The sequence below is a fragment of the Ornithorhynchus anatinus genome, chromosome 3 (assembly GCF_004115215.2).
Source record: "Ornithorhynchus anatinus isolate Pmale09 chromosome 3, mOrnAna1.pri.v4, whole genome shotgun sequence".
Taxonomy (NCBI): Eukaryota; Metazoa; Chordata; class Mammalia; order Monotremata; family Ornithorhynchidae; genus Ornithorhynchus; species Ornithorhynchus anatinus.
In genome coordinates this window covers 96,780,572-96,796,011 of record NC_041730.1, presented here as the reverse complement: position 1 = coordinate 96,796,011, position 15,440 = coordinate 96,780,572, and the positions used below count along the sequence as shown (strand labels likewise).

General features: G+C 40.4%; 1 protein-coding gene across 29 annotated transcripts in view; it reads left to right on the top strand.

Annotated features, from left to right (window-relative positions):
- Positions 1-15,440, top strand: part of ANK3 (ankyrin 3) — a 678,945-nt gene that overhangs the window by 562,341 nt on the left and 101,164 nt on the right. For 21 of the 29 annotated variants that reach the window (XM_029059625.2, XM_029059631.2, XM_029059622.2 and 18 more), the window contains 5 exons: positions 2,406-2,504; positions 2,598-2,696; positions 4,191-4,286; positions 6,677-6,749; positions 7,338-7,400. In XM_029059625.2, coding sequence (XP_028915458.1) covers positions 2,406-2,504; positions 2,598-2,696; positions 4,191-4,286; positions 6,677-6,749; positions 7,338-7,400 — 430 coding nt within the window. The remainder of the gene's footprint in view (positions 1-2,405; positions 2,505-2,597; positions 2,697-4,190; positions 4,287-6,676; positions 6,750-7,337; positions 7,401-15,440) is intronic. The other 8 variants (XM_039911537.1, XM_039911538.1, XM_029059632.2 and 5 more) reach the window with 1 other exon arrangement.

Genomic DNA, 15,440 nt, shown 5'->3' with positions numbered 1-15,440 from the left:
GTGCAGAGCACTGTATTAAGCACTTGGGTGAGTATAGTATAACAATAAGCAGACACATTCCCAGCCCACAGTCTCTCAGATCTAGTACCTGGACTTCATTGGTCATATGTGAAGGAGACAGGGATATGAAACACAAATAATTCTAGTGACGCCATGGTTTATGGAGGAATAAGAGCTACTTCTCAGTATTTGTTAGTCATATCCTTAGTACTTGTTAGAAGGAGTTTCACAGGCCATAAAATGTTAGATACCCTGACTCAAAGCTATGCTTGCTTGGGTATACTTTGACCTTTAGGGAGTAGCCAAGATCCATCTCTTATGTGTGAGATTCTCTGAATGGTGTGTCTGAATCAATTCGCCCTAAGGAAAGGGTGTGTTAAAAGTTTGAGCTCATTTATGACTGCCATTTATTTCCTAGGTGATTTTTGACAAGTCGCCTTCACATCTCTCCACTTGTTCACCATTATTCTCCAAAGCTGACTGAGACTATCCACACTTAATTTCAAATCGCCCCAACATTATATGTCAGACTATGTATTGTCCTTTTTTTTCCCCCTGAAATCTCTTTGCTCCAAACCAATGAACAGTCTTTCAACTCTCCGTTCTCTTTTCCCACTCCTAGCACCTTTGGGCTTTCTCCTGTACTGCCTCCACACTCAATCCCTTTCTTCATCTCGTCCTTGGCAGGTATCTTCCAGCCAGATCTTCTCATAGAAGCAGTGTGGCATAGTGAACAGAGCACGGGCCTGGAAGTCAGAAGGTCATGGGTTCTATTCCCAGCTCTGCCACATGACCTGGGGCAAGTCACTTCACTTCTCCGGGCCTCAGTTAACTCACCTGTAAAATGGATATTGAGACTGTGAGCCCCCATGGGGCAGGGACTATGTCCAACCCAATCTCCTTGTGTCCACCCCAGCACATAGTATAGTAGTCGGCACATAGTAAACACTTAACAAATACCATAAAAAGAGCCACCTGCCCCTTGCCAGTGCCTGAAGCAATGTCCACCTCTTCCCCAAGTTTTATCCTTGGAAGCAGCATGGCTCAGTGGAAAGAGCCTGGGCTTCAGAGTCAGAGGTCATGAGTTCGACTCCCGGCTCTGTCACTTGTCAGCTGTGTGACTGTGGGCAAGTCACTTAACTTGTCTGTGCCTCAGTTACCTCATCTGTAAAATGGTGATTAACTGTGAGCCTCACGTGGGACAACCTGATTACACTGTATCTTACCCTGTATCTACCCCAGTGCTTAGAACAGTGCTCTGCACATAGTAAGCGCTTAACAAATACCCCAGCGCTTAGAACAGTGCTCTGCACATAGTAAGCGCTTAACAAATACCAACATTATTATTATTATTATCCTCCAATATTACCCCATCCTGGCAGTATATACCAAAGAGAGAGAAGGGTATATGTGCCCCTCTCCTTAGACTTCGATTCTTAGAGGCTGATGACTGCATCTTTTACGTTTCTGTAAATCCACTAAATAGGCATGTTCTGAATTCCAATAAATGGAGAAGCAGCATGGCATAGTGGAAAATGCATGGACCTGGGAATTAGGGAACTTGGGTTCCAAACCCAACTCCAACTGTCTGTTCTGTGACCTTGGACAAGTTACTAAACTACTCTGTGCCTCAGTTTTCACATTTATAAAATACGGAATGAAATACCTTTTCTCACTGTTCCTAGACTGTGAGTTCTATGTGTTGATAGGACCTATGTCTGACCTGATTATCTCAGATCTACCCCAGCATTTAGTATGGTGTTTGGTACAGTATTGTACTCTCCCAAGTGCTTAGTACAGTGCCTTGCACACATAAGTGCTGAATAAGTACGAATGAATGTATGAATGAAATGCATTATGATTGTAATAATAAAATAATAAATGCTGAATATGCCTTACTCATATCCACCTATCAATTTATCCAGGATGGATAAAACATAAAACTCTCAAGAATAAAGAATGTGTGTGCTATTATTTTTTGCTTTCAATGGGAAAGAAGGGGAAAAAAACTGAGAATACAGAAATTTCACCCAAAGTCTCCAAACAGTGTTAATCTCTATAGCCAAAATGAATTCATTTAAATAATGGAATTTCTGCCAAAATGGAAATATTCAAATGAAATGCCATAAACTGCATTTGGATTTGATTCTGCATTACATTTCATTTGAACTTTACCTTTTTGAAAGGAATATAAATGCTTTGCCCATTCAGAGTAAATATGAGTTGTTAGGATAGAAAAGAAAAATTAGGCTAGAAAATTGCAATGAACAAAAATATACAATTGAAAAACAAGGTCTGGTTCATAGCCCCTAACTGTTACATAAGGCAGTTACTACTTTTTATCTGTGATCGGGGGGTGTATGTTTCACTAAATTGTTGTTGCTCATTTTATTTTTAATTTTCAGATGGGGTACACACCATTGCATGTGGGTTGCCACTATGGAAACATAAAGATTGTTAATTTCCTGCTGCAACATTTTGCAAAAGTGAATGCCAAAACAAAGGTGAACATCTTTTCTCGTATAAGTTTGGTCTCTGCCAAAGCCAGTGTTTTCATGGAATAATAATTGGAATTCCTTTCTTCTCATCTTCTACAGAATGGTTACACTCCTCTACACCAAGCTGCCCAGCAGGGACACACCCATATCATAAATGTCTTGCTCCAGAACCATGCTGCCCCCAATGAACTCACTGTGGTAAGACAAAAAGGGATGGAGGGAATGTTCTTTGGCCTAGTGGCCTTGTGGAAAAAGCCCAGGCCTGGAAGTCAGAAGGACCTGGGTTCTATTGTAGGTTCTGCCATTTGCTTGTTGTGTGACCTTGGGCAAGTCACTTCACCTCTCTGTATATCTGTTTCCTCAACTGTAAAATGGGGATTCAATACCTGCTCCCTCCTACTTAGACTGAGCCCCATTTGGAGCAGGGGCTTCATTTGACCTGATTAACCAATATCTGCCCCAGTGCACAGAACAGTGCTTAACACATAGTAAGTGCTTAAAGAATACCATTAAAAAAAAGTTGTTTCCATGGTCAAATATGTCGTTCCGCTACATTTTAGGAAGAGACATGTGGAAACTAGAATCCAGCCAGAATATTACTGTTATACATATCTATAGATTAGACAGTCATAAAATTGTATTTATTGAGTGCTTACTATGTGCAGAGCACTGTACAAAGCACTTGGAAAAATACAGTATGGTAGAGTTGGTAGGCACCATTCCTATCTATAAGGAGCTTGCAATATACAGGGGGAGATAGACATTAAAATAAATTACAGGGACTGTGTCCAACCTCATTTTCTTATACCCATCCCAGTGTTTAGTACAGTGCCTGGCATAGAGTAAGTGCTTCATAAATACCATAATTATTGTTATTATTACTACAGATAGGGGCAATAATAGGGAATAAGGATATGTACATAAGTGCTATATGCCTGAGGTGAACACAGTCAAGTATATAGACAACACAGAGGAGAGGGTGGGTAGGAGAAATGAAGCCTTATTCATTCTATTGGATTTATGAGCACTTTCTGTGTGCAGAACACTACTAAGCCCCTGGAAGAGTATAATATAACAATAAGCAGACACATTCCCTGCCCACAATGAGTTTACAGTCTAGAGGGCTTCACCAAGAAGGGCCCATCAAAGCTATCAGTTCCATTTCCATTTACTGGGAAATCGGTTTAAAAGAAAACAAAGACTGTTTTCCATTGCATGTTCACAGAGAACACGGTTAAACTCACCCAGATGAACTAGAAATGTACCCTAATAATGGCTTGTTTCACTCAAACCAAGCTCATCAAAGGACCACATCTGAAGGGCTGTCATCTTGCCTGGCAAACACTAATAGAAATTTACCAAATTCTAAAATACCACCAAGATCCCATAAGGGATTACTAACAGTAGTCATTCAGAAGTTATGGTGCTGGTGGAATAGGAGGTAAATTGAATATGACCAAGAACTGCCAATGGTGAATTCAGTTGTCCAGTAAGAGACAGTCTTTACTTAAAGCACTGAATGATAGTCAAACCTGCATCCAAATAGAAAATCCTATCTTCAAATTGGAAGAATGATAGATGGATAAATAGATAGATAGATAAATATGCAGTTGTGTGGTTAAAGTTGAATGTCTTGGGTACCTAAGCCTAATAGTCATTTTCAATGACTCATCAATGTTTTTGACTTCTCAGAATGGGAACACTGCCCTTGCCATTGCCCGGAGGCTGGGCTACATTTCAGTGGTTGACACATTAAAAGTTGTGACTGAAGAGACCATGACTACAATTGTAAGTATCTTCATACCATTAAGCCTCTAATTCTGAGCCCATCCATCAACCAAACAATTGTATTTATTGAACGCTTACTGTGTGCAGAGCAAGGTATTAAGCACTTGGGAGAGTCCAATATGACAGAGTTGGTAGACACGTTCCCTGCCCACAGCGAGCATACAGACTAGTGGGGGAGTTTGTGTGCCATTTTAGAAAATAATAATAATAATGGTATTTGTTAAGCACTTACTATGTGCCAACCACTGTTCTAAGAAAATCTAACCTTCAAACAAATCTGCCTGAATATTTTTCTTCCACTCAAACAGCAGTGTTGTAGTCTAGCTTTCAAGGTGATTATCAAAGGACTCTTCACAATAGTTAGCATAGCCCAGCTATCTTTTCTAAGATTTTTTTTAAAAACCGACAAAACAATTCTTACAAGGAAATGATTGAATGTTAAAAAGAGAGTACACCGTTGGAAGTCCGCCTGTGTGTGTGTGAGTAATATAAACCCCAGGGTACATTGCTGTCTTGTAGGGCAGCGGCAAGACACGTTACATCAGGCAGCTCCCCTCGATATTTCACTACTGGCACTGCCTCATGGGGAGGGAGAAGAATGGATGGCAGTGATTCTGCCTTGAGGCAGAAATATAAAACTTTCAGAACAAGCAAAGGAACTTAGGCTTCCAAATATACATTGTTATCACCTTGAATCTTGAGTTCAACAAAAATACTAGGTTGTAACATCACTAAGAGAAGCAGTGTGGGCTAGTGGAAAGAGCACCAATCTGGGAATCAGAGGACCTGGTTTCTAGTCCTGGATATGCCATTAACCTGTTGTGTGACCTTGGACAAGTCACTTAACTTCTCTGAGCCTCAGTTCCATCTGCAAAATGGGAATTCAGTATCTCTTCTCCCTCCAACTTAGGTTATATGCCCCATGTGGGACCTGATTATCTTGCATCTATCCCAGCGCTTGGTACGGTTCTTGACACATAGTGAGTGCTTAACAATAAGACAGTTATTATTAGTAGTATTATTGTTATCATCATTGTTATTATCATCATCACTAAGTATATGTGGTAATGGACTCATTGAATTACATTTCAAAATACTTACTAAAATGTATCAAGGTTTACCTCTCTAAATCTGCCTCATGTAAATATGTTTATGAGTTGTGTTTCTCTGGACAAGAAGCAGCATGGTCTAGTGGTAAGAACACGGGCTTGGGAGTCAGCGGATGTGGGTTCTAATCCCGGCTCCACCACTTGTTTTCTGTGTGACTTTGGACAAGTCACTTAACTTCTCCTTGCCTCAGTTAGCTCATCTGTAAAATGGGGATTAAGACTGTGAGCTCCATGTGGGACAACCTGATTACCCGGTATTTCCCCAGTGCTTAGAACAGTGCTTGACATGTAATAAGCACTTAACAAAATCATAATTATTATCATTGTTATTATTATTATTAAATAATTCAATTCCAACTGCTATCACTGTTATTACTTTCTGCAACAATAATATTGAATCAAAAATAGAGATTCATTTATTATTAAGGAAATGAGTCAAAAGCCAGGGTATACCTGTTTGATAACTGCAGTATAAATTAAGGAATTAGAAATATTTAGGTGACTCCGTTACACCTCCCTAACGTTATCCTCTAACCCTACCCTCTAAAATGAGAGATGCGCTTCAGTTTTTTTACCTGATGCAGCTACGATCAGAAAAACAAGTAGAATGTGTTTATTGCTATTGTGGAATAAGTAAATTTGGACCAATTCCTAACTTTAATAAGTGAAGAATTCCCCAATTGATGGCAAAAGAAGTCTTTTCCTCCCCAACTTATGCAATTGAGCGACAGCTGGAAGGTTCAAAGAGCATATCACAATACAGTTGGTACCAATGCTACACATCTGCAAATTTGGGACAGGGACTATGTCCAATCTAATTATTCCATATCTACTCCAGTGCTTAGAAAAGTGCCTGGCACATAGTGCTTAACAAATACTATTATTATTATTATTATCATCATTATTAAAAACAGAGCAGTCAGATGTTCCAACACACTCATCAGAGGTGAAGAGCTTTAAGCACACTGAATTCAAGAAGTTTCTGATTAGAACCTTGCAGTGAATACCTGGAAATTTCTGAAGGTCACAATCAAGGTCTGAGCTCCAATTTTACCAATCAGCTTATCCTGCCATATCACTCTCATTAACTTTTCATTCGTGCAAGAACCATCTCATGTAAGTCCACAAGAAGCTGGAGTAGCAGTATCTTGAAAGAGACACGCTCTCTGATTCCTGCTAGCAAGGAAACCAGAATCTCAGGGACTCTCCAGGAACCTGTATAAGAATGGATATAAGTAACTGGTTCAGGTCACCCCAAATGACTGACTTTTTCTTTGACAGACTGTCACGGAGAAACATAAAATGAACGTGCCAGAAACAATGAATGAAGTTCTTGATATGTCGGATGATGAAGGTATGGAGAAAGTTACTCCAAACAAATCTTAGATGCTTGTTTACTTTAGATTTTAATTTGTTGTCTGATTTTCTGATGAACATCTTTGGAAAACATTCAGCTCAATTCTCCCCTCCCCACTAGAATACACATGCTCCTCTCACATTCTCTCCTTTGCCCAATCTTGTGATTGATTGGAGAGGAAGCCTAGCTCCACATGGAAACTAGAAATAGTTGAGAATGAACCAGAATCACGCCCCTTCACCCCCCCACACTCCCACCCCCCAGTATCTGGAGACCTGTCCATCCTTGCCCTTTTTGCATCCCCTTTGATTTCTTTGATTTGAAGACATTACCTATGCCCTGGGGCCAAGAGGAGGAACTCAGTGCATGCATGTAGCAGGGGTGACATTTTTCCTTTCCACTTTAAGAAGCTTGCTCTCTTTAAGAAGACTTACTCTCCATCTTCCCGCTTCTCCCTCTCTCCTCCTTGTTCTCTAGGTGATAGGTACTTGGGCTCATTTTGAATTACCTATGACATTCTTGTTTTGTTGACATATCAAGAATCTATGTTGTCAGATACTTATTCTGTTTACTTAAATCATGCAGTTCGTAAAGCCAATGCCCCTGAAATGCTCAGTGATGGTGAATATATGTCAGATGTTGAAGAAGGTATTTGTACATTTTTTTATTGCGGTGAAATTTAACTCCCAACTTTTTCTTATCATTTCCTAACTTAAAAATTTAACACCTTCTTTTACTAACTTTCTTATTACTAGATAGCATTAATTTATGCATCATGCCAAGAATGCATTTGATAATGCTAACTCTCCCCATTTTTTCCTGAAATCAAATATCCCAGAAACCCTTTTTTCTCCTTTAAAGGCAAAACCATTACTTTCCCGCAGTAGTCTTATTGCAACTTAAGTAAAACAGAAGTTCAATTTTTAATCTCAAGGGAAAACAAAGGGAGACATATCCATTTTTAAAGGAAGAAAATTATTCAAAAAAACAGGTGAAATTTGCTAAAAGGGTGAGAGAGTAAATCTCTTTATCCAGATTTTACTTTAATCCATTGGAGGAAAATGGGTTCAGGGACTTTTGATCTGAACTGATAATGAAAATTCAATTACCAAAAAAAATCCTTTCAAAATAAAAAGTTTTAATCATCATTTCAAGAAAGAAATCAACAAGTAACTGTTCACATTGCAATCACTTTTTATTAGACTTAAGAAAAACTCTTTGCTTCCTATGGCTGTTAGCAACTGTATTTCCATTTTTCACCTCACTAATACAACAAAACAATCAAGTTGTGTGTCTGTGGGAGTGTGTGTTTTGAGAGGGGAACTGTTAATGGCGTGTATTTAAAAATGTAAGCACAAATTGCTGGGTTACATTATTGTTGTGAATGCTAAGGCATTTTGACTAATTGCAAAGTTACACATTCCAAAGTATTCTGAGAGTATGTTTACATTGGAATTAGTTCTAATATGTTTGTATTTCTTTTTCTGCTTCTTTTCCCTCTCCACTGAGATTTATCTCAAGCTACCTTGTCTTCTCCTCCCTTTGTTGAGATTCCCTTGTATTACTTCTGGCTGTTCTCAGAGTGTCTTGGGTTTTCCATGCCTTTACCTAATCTAATGGATTTGAAATTTAAATGAAGGAGACTGCTTATCCCCACTTCCCCACGTTGCTTTTCTAAACTCAGTACTATTACAAATCACTGTAAAGCATAAGATCTTGGTTTATTATATTACAGTTTGACCCACTACCTTGCAAAATGCTGGTATCCTCCTTTGCCAGAGGAATTGGAGCATTGATATATATCCTGTGCAAAGTAGTCTTTAAGAACGAAATCATATTTACATAAGAAAAGAGTAACTGCATGTCTATATAGTCATATACATTATCATTCAATTCATTAATAAATATGTGATAATCAAAGAACTAAAAAATTACTACTGGTTTTATAAATTCATTATAGCAGCTAAAGGAATGGGGTGTGACTTTTGAATGGATTTACAAGTAGCTACTGCAATTATAGATGACCATTCAGTACAACAACAATCTCTTGAACAGGAAAATTAGAAGGTCTTTATGTTAGAAATAATTGACAGAACCACATGATTGGAGAGAGCAAACCTATGATCTACAAAATGTTTAGGCATGTAATTAGCCCAATTTGTAAATGTGTAGCTGTTTGGTCAATACAGTAAGATATGTGATTATAGTTTTACAGACTTTTTTCTTTTGCTGTGGGGGTCAAACTGTCTTGGCATTTCTCATCATTATCCTGCTATCTTGTAATCTTAGCTCATATTCTAAAACAAATCATTAAATCAGAAAGAAATCCCACAACTTCAATGTTGGTTTTCCTTTCTAAAATCACGCTTCTATCATCCAGTGTCAGGCAGCTTTCTTCTACCTTCGCATACTGTGTGCTGCAGCCATGGGCCTCTCTATAGTCCATGAAAGCCTGGAAAATAGTTGCTAGAAAAGCTACGGTAAGGGGAGTAGATCAAGTATAAATGTAAGAGCTCAGCAAATGTCCCTTAGCTCCCCAAAGTCACCAATACCAACACGATAAAAGGTGCTCCTGACACCTGGAAAGGTCTCACCATTTGGCACTGGCAGGCATCAAAGGATGATAGGAACGCTGGCCTTTTTTAAAAGACAGGTAAAATAAGATAGTAAGAGAATAAGCAATATATTTTAGTGCTAATTTTCAGAGAAGAGGAAATTGAATGTGGCAAATTGTTTTGGGAAATTGGATTTCAATCATTAGGTAGCAAATGGAGAAATTATTGAGGAATCCACTTCATGAGTTTAATGAAAATGACTTTTGTTTTGTGATAAGAAGCAGCATGGCCCAATGGAAAGAGCTTGGGCCTGAGATTCAGAGGACCTGGGGTCTAATCCCAGCTCCACCACTTTGCAGTATGACCTTGGTCAAGTGACTTAGCTTCATTGTGCCTCATTTATCTCATCTGTAAAATGGGGATTAAATCCTCCTCCCTCCGATTTAGACTGTGAGCCCTAGCACTTAGAACAGTGATTGATGCACAGTACATGCTTAACAGTTGTCTTAAAAAGATGAATTATAAGGAATTGAAATGAAATAATTTGATGGATGTTGTAAACCAATGTACTGATTCCTGCTTTGGATCAGATTGATGGATTAAAAGATGCCTGGCTTCAGAGACTATGAATAGATTTGGGGATCTCTGAAGAGTAACCGTGGTAGCTATGGTTTAGCCACCTTGAGAATGAGAACATTTCTCATTTTAGTAACAGTCTTTTCTTCATACTCATCCTTATAAATTTAGGAAATGAGAAAATTGGCCCCAGAGAAGTTAGTTATGAGAAGAATGAAGGTAACTAGTCTAGACTGTAAACTCTTGGGCAGGGAAAGTGTCTACCAGCTCTGTTATATTGCACTCTCCCAAGCACTTAGTACAGTGCTCTGCACACAGTAATTGCTCAATGAATATGATCAACTGAACTTAGAAAGGTATAACCTACCTCAACCTAGAAAACGGTCCTGGTGCCACATGCTTTTGGGAGGAAGAAAAGTGATAGCTTGTGGGGGAAGAATATTTCAAAAAGTGCAGCTGTGAAATTCATCTTTAGCTCTCTCCACAGAAACGACACATCAGAAAGAGGGAAGTAAGTATCAGTGGATCAGTGGAGGTTCACAGGGACTACACAAAATTTTAGTCCATAAATTCAACCCCCTCTCCATGGCTCTCATTCTCACATGATGCATGTTCTACACTTGCACTCTACGTAAAGTCAGGTACATACAAAATCAGAGAGATAATGCTGACCGTCATTAGTATTTAAGTGTCTACTAAGTCCAAAGCCATCCACTAGCCCTTGGAAGCATACAAGAAAAATAGAGGTCCCAGACCATGTCCTTGAGGACCTTGCAGTCTAAAGGAGGAGACAGGAAGGCAGAGATTGTACATAAATGGTCACAACTAGGTCTGAAGGAAGGGAATAAGTGCTAACGGAGACAAATAATTTGCCAGACCTCAAGGAGAAAACTGGTTGGGATGGAAATTATATATATATATATATTTTTTTTTTCCAGGAAACATTCATAATCCTGTATCTGTTCTGATTCAGACAGTTGTTAGATGTGTTTTAGCTTTGTGACTCAGGCTTCTAGACAGTAGGTGGAAATTAAAATAATCATCAGGAAGATCAAGACCAGTGGGACTAGCCAGCAGTAGTTGTAGTTGCAGGGAAGGAGGGGGAGAGGAAGGAGAGTGAGAGTTTTTCTAAAACAGATTTTGTTGTGGTATAAAAGATAAATTAAGATCAAGGGATTAGGGAAAGAAAGAAAACTGTCATCAGCATCTTGTGGATATACTTCAATCTCTAAACTAGAAACTTTCCTTAAGGATTCTCCAGTAGCTGAGTCACCCAAAATGATTGTTTTACTTTTGTTCATTTAATTGTATTTATTGAGGACTTACTGTAATAATAAGAATAATTATGATATTTGTTAAGTGCTTACTATGTGCCCAGCACTGTTCTAAGCACTGGGGTAGACAAGGGATAATCAGGTTGTCCCACGTGGGGCTCACACTTTTAGTCCCCATTTTACAGATGAGGTAACTGAGGCACAGAGAAGGTAAGTGACTTGCCCAACTCACACAGCAGACCAGTGGCAGAGCCGGGATTAAACCCCACGTCCTCTGACTCCCAAGCTCGAGCTCTTTCCACTAAGCCACACTGCTTCTCTTGTGTCCAGCAAAGCACTGTACTAAACACTTGGGAGAGTTACAGCATAACAATAAACAGACACATTCCCTGCCCATAAGGAGTTCATTTGTCAGGAAGACTTATTTTCCTATATAATCATGTAGGTAGTTTATAATCAAGTGTCATTTTGAGGCCTCAGGGAAACCTTCTGAAGGAAGAATTATTCCTTTTTAAAAAATAAAACCAATGAGGCAATAAACAAGTAAGGCTTCTATAGGGCCTGTTCCCTAATAGTGCCCTCCAAAATCCCTCAAGTTTTATTGCGAAACATTAAAAAAGAGTTTTAATACATTTAGATGGTTTGGGGTTTAGATTCACTACATAAGGTTTCTGATAGCCTGGATTTACTCCTGGAAATGACTAACTGCATTTTGTGTCCTTACTTGAATGACTGCCAAGGGGAAGTTGTGGGCTGGTAATGAATACATTGTCTAGTCTCCCTCCATCATTCTTCCTCACTCCTAAGAGGCCTAGACTAGGGAACGGCTTTCCTTCTCTTAGATAGACTATATCTCATAACAGATGGTCCCTTAGCCAGAGTGACTGTAACTTTCAGAACCTGAGAGGTGACAGAGCTTCTTGGGCCAGGTTTAAAGGTGCACTGATGGGCAAGGGAAGGAAAAGGCGCCAATTATGCCTCCTTCCATGCACGAACTGAACTTTCACATGTAAGACACACATAATGCCACTTTTTGGCTGGGGATGGACTTGTTTATGAACCAGCCAAATCACAGGGGAGGGTTTTCTTTTTCTTCAGTGGAAGGATTCCAAATCTGAATCATGCACACTTACTTTAGAAAATGTATCCCCCTTGGATTAAAAGGCAGTAGAGTAAGTGACAGTAAGCAGCTCTGTGTTTTTTTAAGAAAGCAAACCTAACCACTTAGAACTGGGAAGCACTGAATTAAAATTACCACTCACCTACCCTCCCACCTTCCATACCTAAAATGGCAGCACAGTTTGAGATTGGAGGATGGAATAGAGGAACGGCTTTTAGGGAGTTAAATGAAGTTTAAAAGAGAAGACTGATAACAAAGCCAAAAAAATCTTGCCATAGAAAGAGGGCAGCCTGATTTTCAGCCCTTCCTCCCCTGGTGGACGGAAGTTTCCAGTGAATAGCAAGCTCTGTGACACCATAAAATGCAGGCTGGGTGAGAGTCCCAGAACTCTGATGAGATCTGTAGATGTTATTGTTTTATCCCCTTGAACTGCACAATTTGGGGGAAATCTTGAGAAGTGCCCAAAGGTTCCAACCGTAGGAGAAGGAGGAGCCACTTCCACTGGATGTTGTGCACTGTCAAAGGGCTACAAATGAAAAACTTAAAGTAACCGATTCCCGAAGTGCCTTATACGGAAAAGCGAGCAGTCACTTTCGGGGGGCCATGGTGGTTGTGGTGAATGGAGACAATCATCTAGTGGATAGAGTATGGTCCTGGGAGTCAGTGGGACCTGGGTTCTACTCCCAGGTCTGCCACCTGTCTGTTGCCGCAAGTCACCTTCTCTGGGCCTCAGTTACCTCATCTGTAAAGTGGGGATTAAGACTGTAAACCCCACTGGGACATGGACTGCATCCAATCTGATTATCTTGTATTGACCCCAGCGCTTAGTACAGTGCCTGGTGCATAATAAACTTATAACAAATACCATTAAAAAAAAGTCAGGGGCAAGCAGGGGAGCCTGATCCCACATGCCTTTTCCAGACCAGGCCCTTGTGGGGAGGGGAAATTGCTGCCAAAAAGGCTGGTCGCAGAACACTGCATCTCACTGTTGCCACTGCAGCAGTGAAATAATATATAATGAATAACTGCTACTTAGCTTTTCCATCTCAAGCTACAGAGCGAACGAAGAAGAGCCACTTGTGTCTCGTAGGTCACACCTTGGCCTCTGCTGCTCTATCTTTACCTTTCCTGAAATTTTTACCTTCCTTGGAGAATATTGGCTCTTCTAAAGATTTTGTACTGAAGTTTTTTGTTTTTTTTGAAATCCCCTTGTTGACCCCGCAGTTAGTTAATATTCTTCCTTCCTTGGTTATCTTGGTCATCCCAATTCCTCTGTCCCCTTAGAGCAGTTGCAGAAAGAGGGTGAGAGAAGGAAGGATGAGATTGTTATTGGAGTATTCCCACCTATCTCCTTGCCTTTAAAAATAAAAGGGCTTAACATCTTAACTAAGTTTCTTCTGGGCATGGAACTCATCTACCAACCCTGTGGTATTGTATTTTCCCAAGCAATTAGCATGGTGTTTGGCACACAATAAGCGCTTGATAAATACTTTTGATTGATTGATTAGCTGAAACCTAATTCAATTTATGGCTTGCCTACAAGTGTGTTGCTCAGCAAGAATTGCTATTTGAAGACACCAGCCTGGACTTCTGATAGTTCCAGTGGTGCACAGGATCAAGGGACCCGATGTGACTATAGCCAGAGAATGATGGTATTTGTTAAGCGCTTACTATGCCAGGCACTGTACTAAGCACTGGGGTGGATGCAAGCAAATGTAATTGGACACGGTCCCTGTCCCATGTGGAGCTCGTAGTCTCAGTCGCCATTTTACAGTTGTGGTAACTGAGGCGCAGAGAAGTTAAGTCACTTGCCCAAGGTCACACAGCAGACAAGTAGTGGAGCCGGGACTAGAACCCTGACTCTCAGGCCTGTGCTCTATCCATTACACTGTGCTGCTTCTCTGAAGAAGGGTCTGTCTGGGTTCAGTTTATTCCAAGTCCTAAGGATTCTCCGGCGGCTGTGGCAGTTCTCGAGATATAACAATAATAATAATAATAATAATAATAATGGCATTTGTTAAGCGCTTACTATGTGTAAAGCACTGTTGTAAGCGCTGAGGAGGATACCAGGTGATCAGGTTGTCCCACGTGGGACTCACAGCCTTAATCCCCATTTTACAGATGGGGTAACTGAGGCACAGAGAAATTAAGTGACTTGCCCAAAGTCACACAGCTGCCAAGTGGCTGAACTGGGATTTGAACCCATGACCTGTGACTCCCAAGCCCGTGCTCTTTCCACTGAGCCACGCTGCACTGGGGGATTACTCCTGTGGCTTTGAGCCTTCCCCACCTTCAGGACTGGTCTGGACCTAGAGCAGAATTGCTAGATATGGATCAAAGACTCTCCTGGACCCACCCCAGTCACTTTCCACATGTCCTGGGGTGACTCCAGAGGCTCTTGAATTGGCTTAGGTCCTCAAGGATTTGGATTGGCTCAGACATGCCAATTTGGTGCTCAGTTCCTACTGTGGATCATTAAACTAGCCTATTACATGTCCAACATAAGCCTGGTATTATGCCCTGATAGGACAGGGGCAGGGTGGCAGGAAGCAGTGTTGTATAGGGGATAGAGCACGGGCCGGGGAGTCAGAAGGTGAAGGCTTCTAATCTCAGCTCGGCCACATGTCTGCTGGGTGGTCTTGGGCAAGTCACTTCACTTCTCTGTGCTTCAGTTACCTCATCTGTAAAATGGGGATTGAGACTGTGAGCCCCATGTGGGACAAGGACTGTATCCAACCCAATTTGCTTGTATCTACCCCAACACTTAGCACTGTGCCTGGCACACAGTAATCGTTTAACAAATACCACAGTTGTTATTATTAGAATGTGCTAATGTCCTTCAGTAGTATTAGTGAAACCCATTTAATTAAAAAGTGATTCATTCATTCAATTGTATTTACTGAGCGCTTACTGTGTGCAGAGCACTGTACTAAGCACTTGGAAAGTACAATTCGGCAACAGATAGAGACAATCCCTACCCAACAACGGGCTCACAGTCTAGAAGGGGGAGACAGACATCAAAACAAAACAAGTAGAAAGGCATCAATAGCATCAAAATAGATAAGCAGAATTATAGATATATACACATCATCAGTAAAATAAATAGAATAATAAATATGTACAAATATACACAAGTGCTATGAGGCGGGGAAGGGGGTAGAGC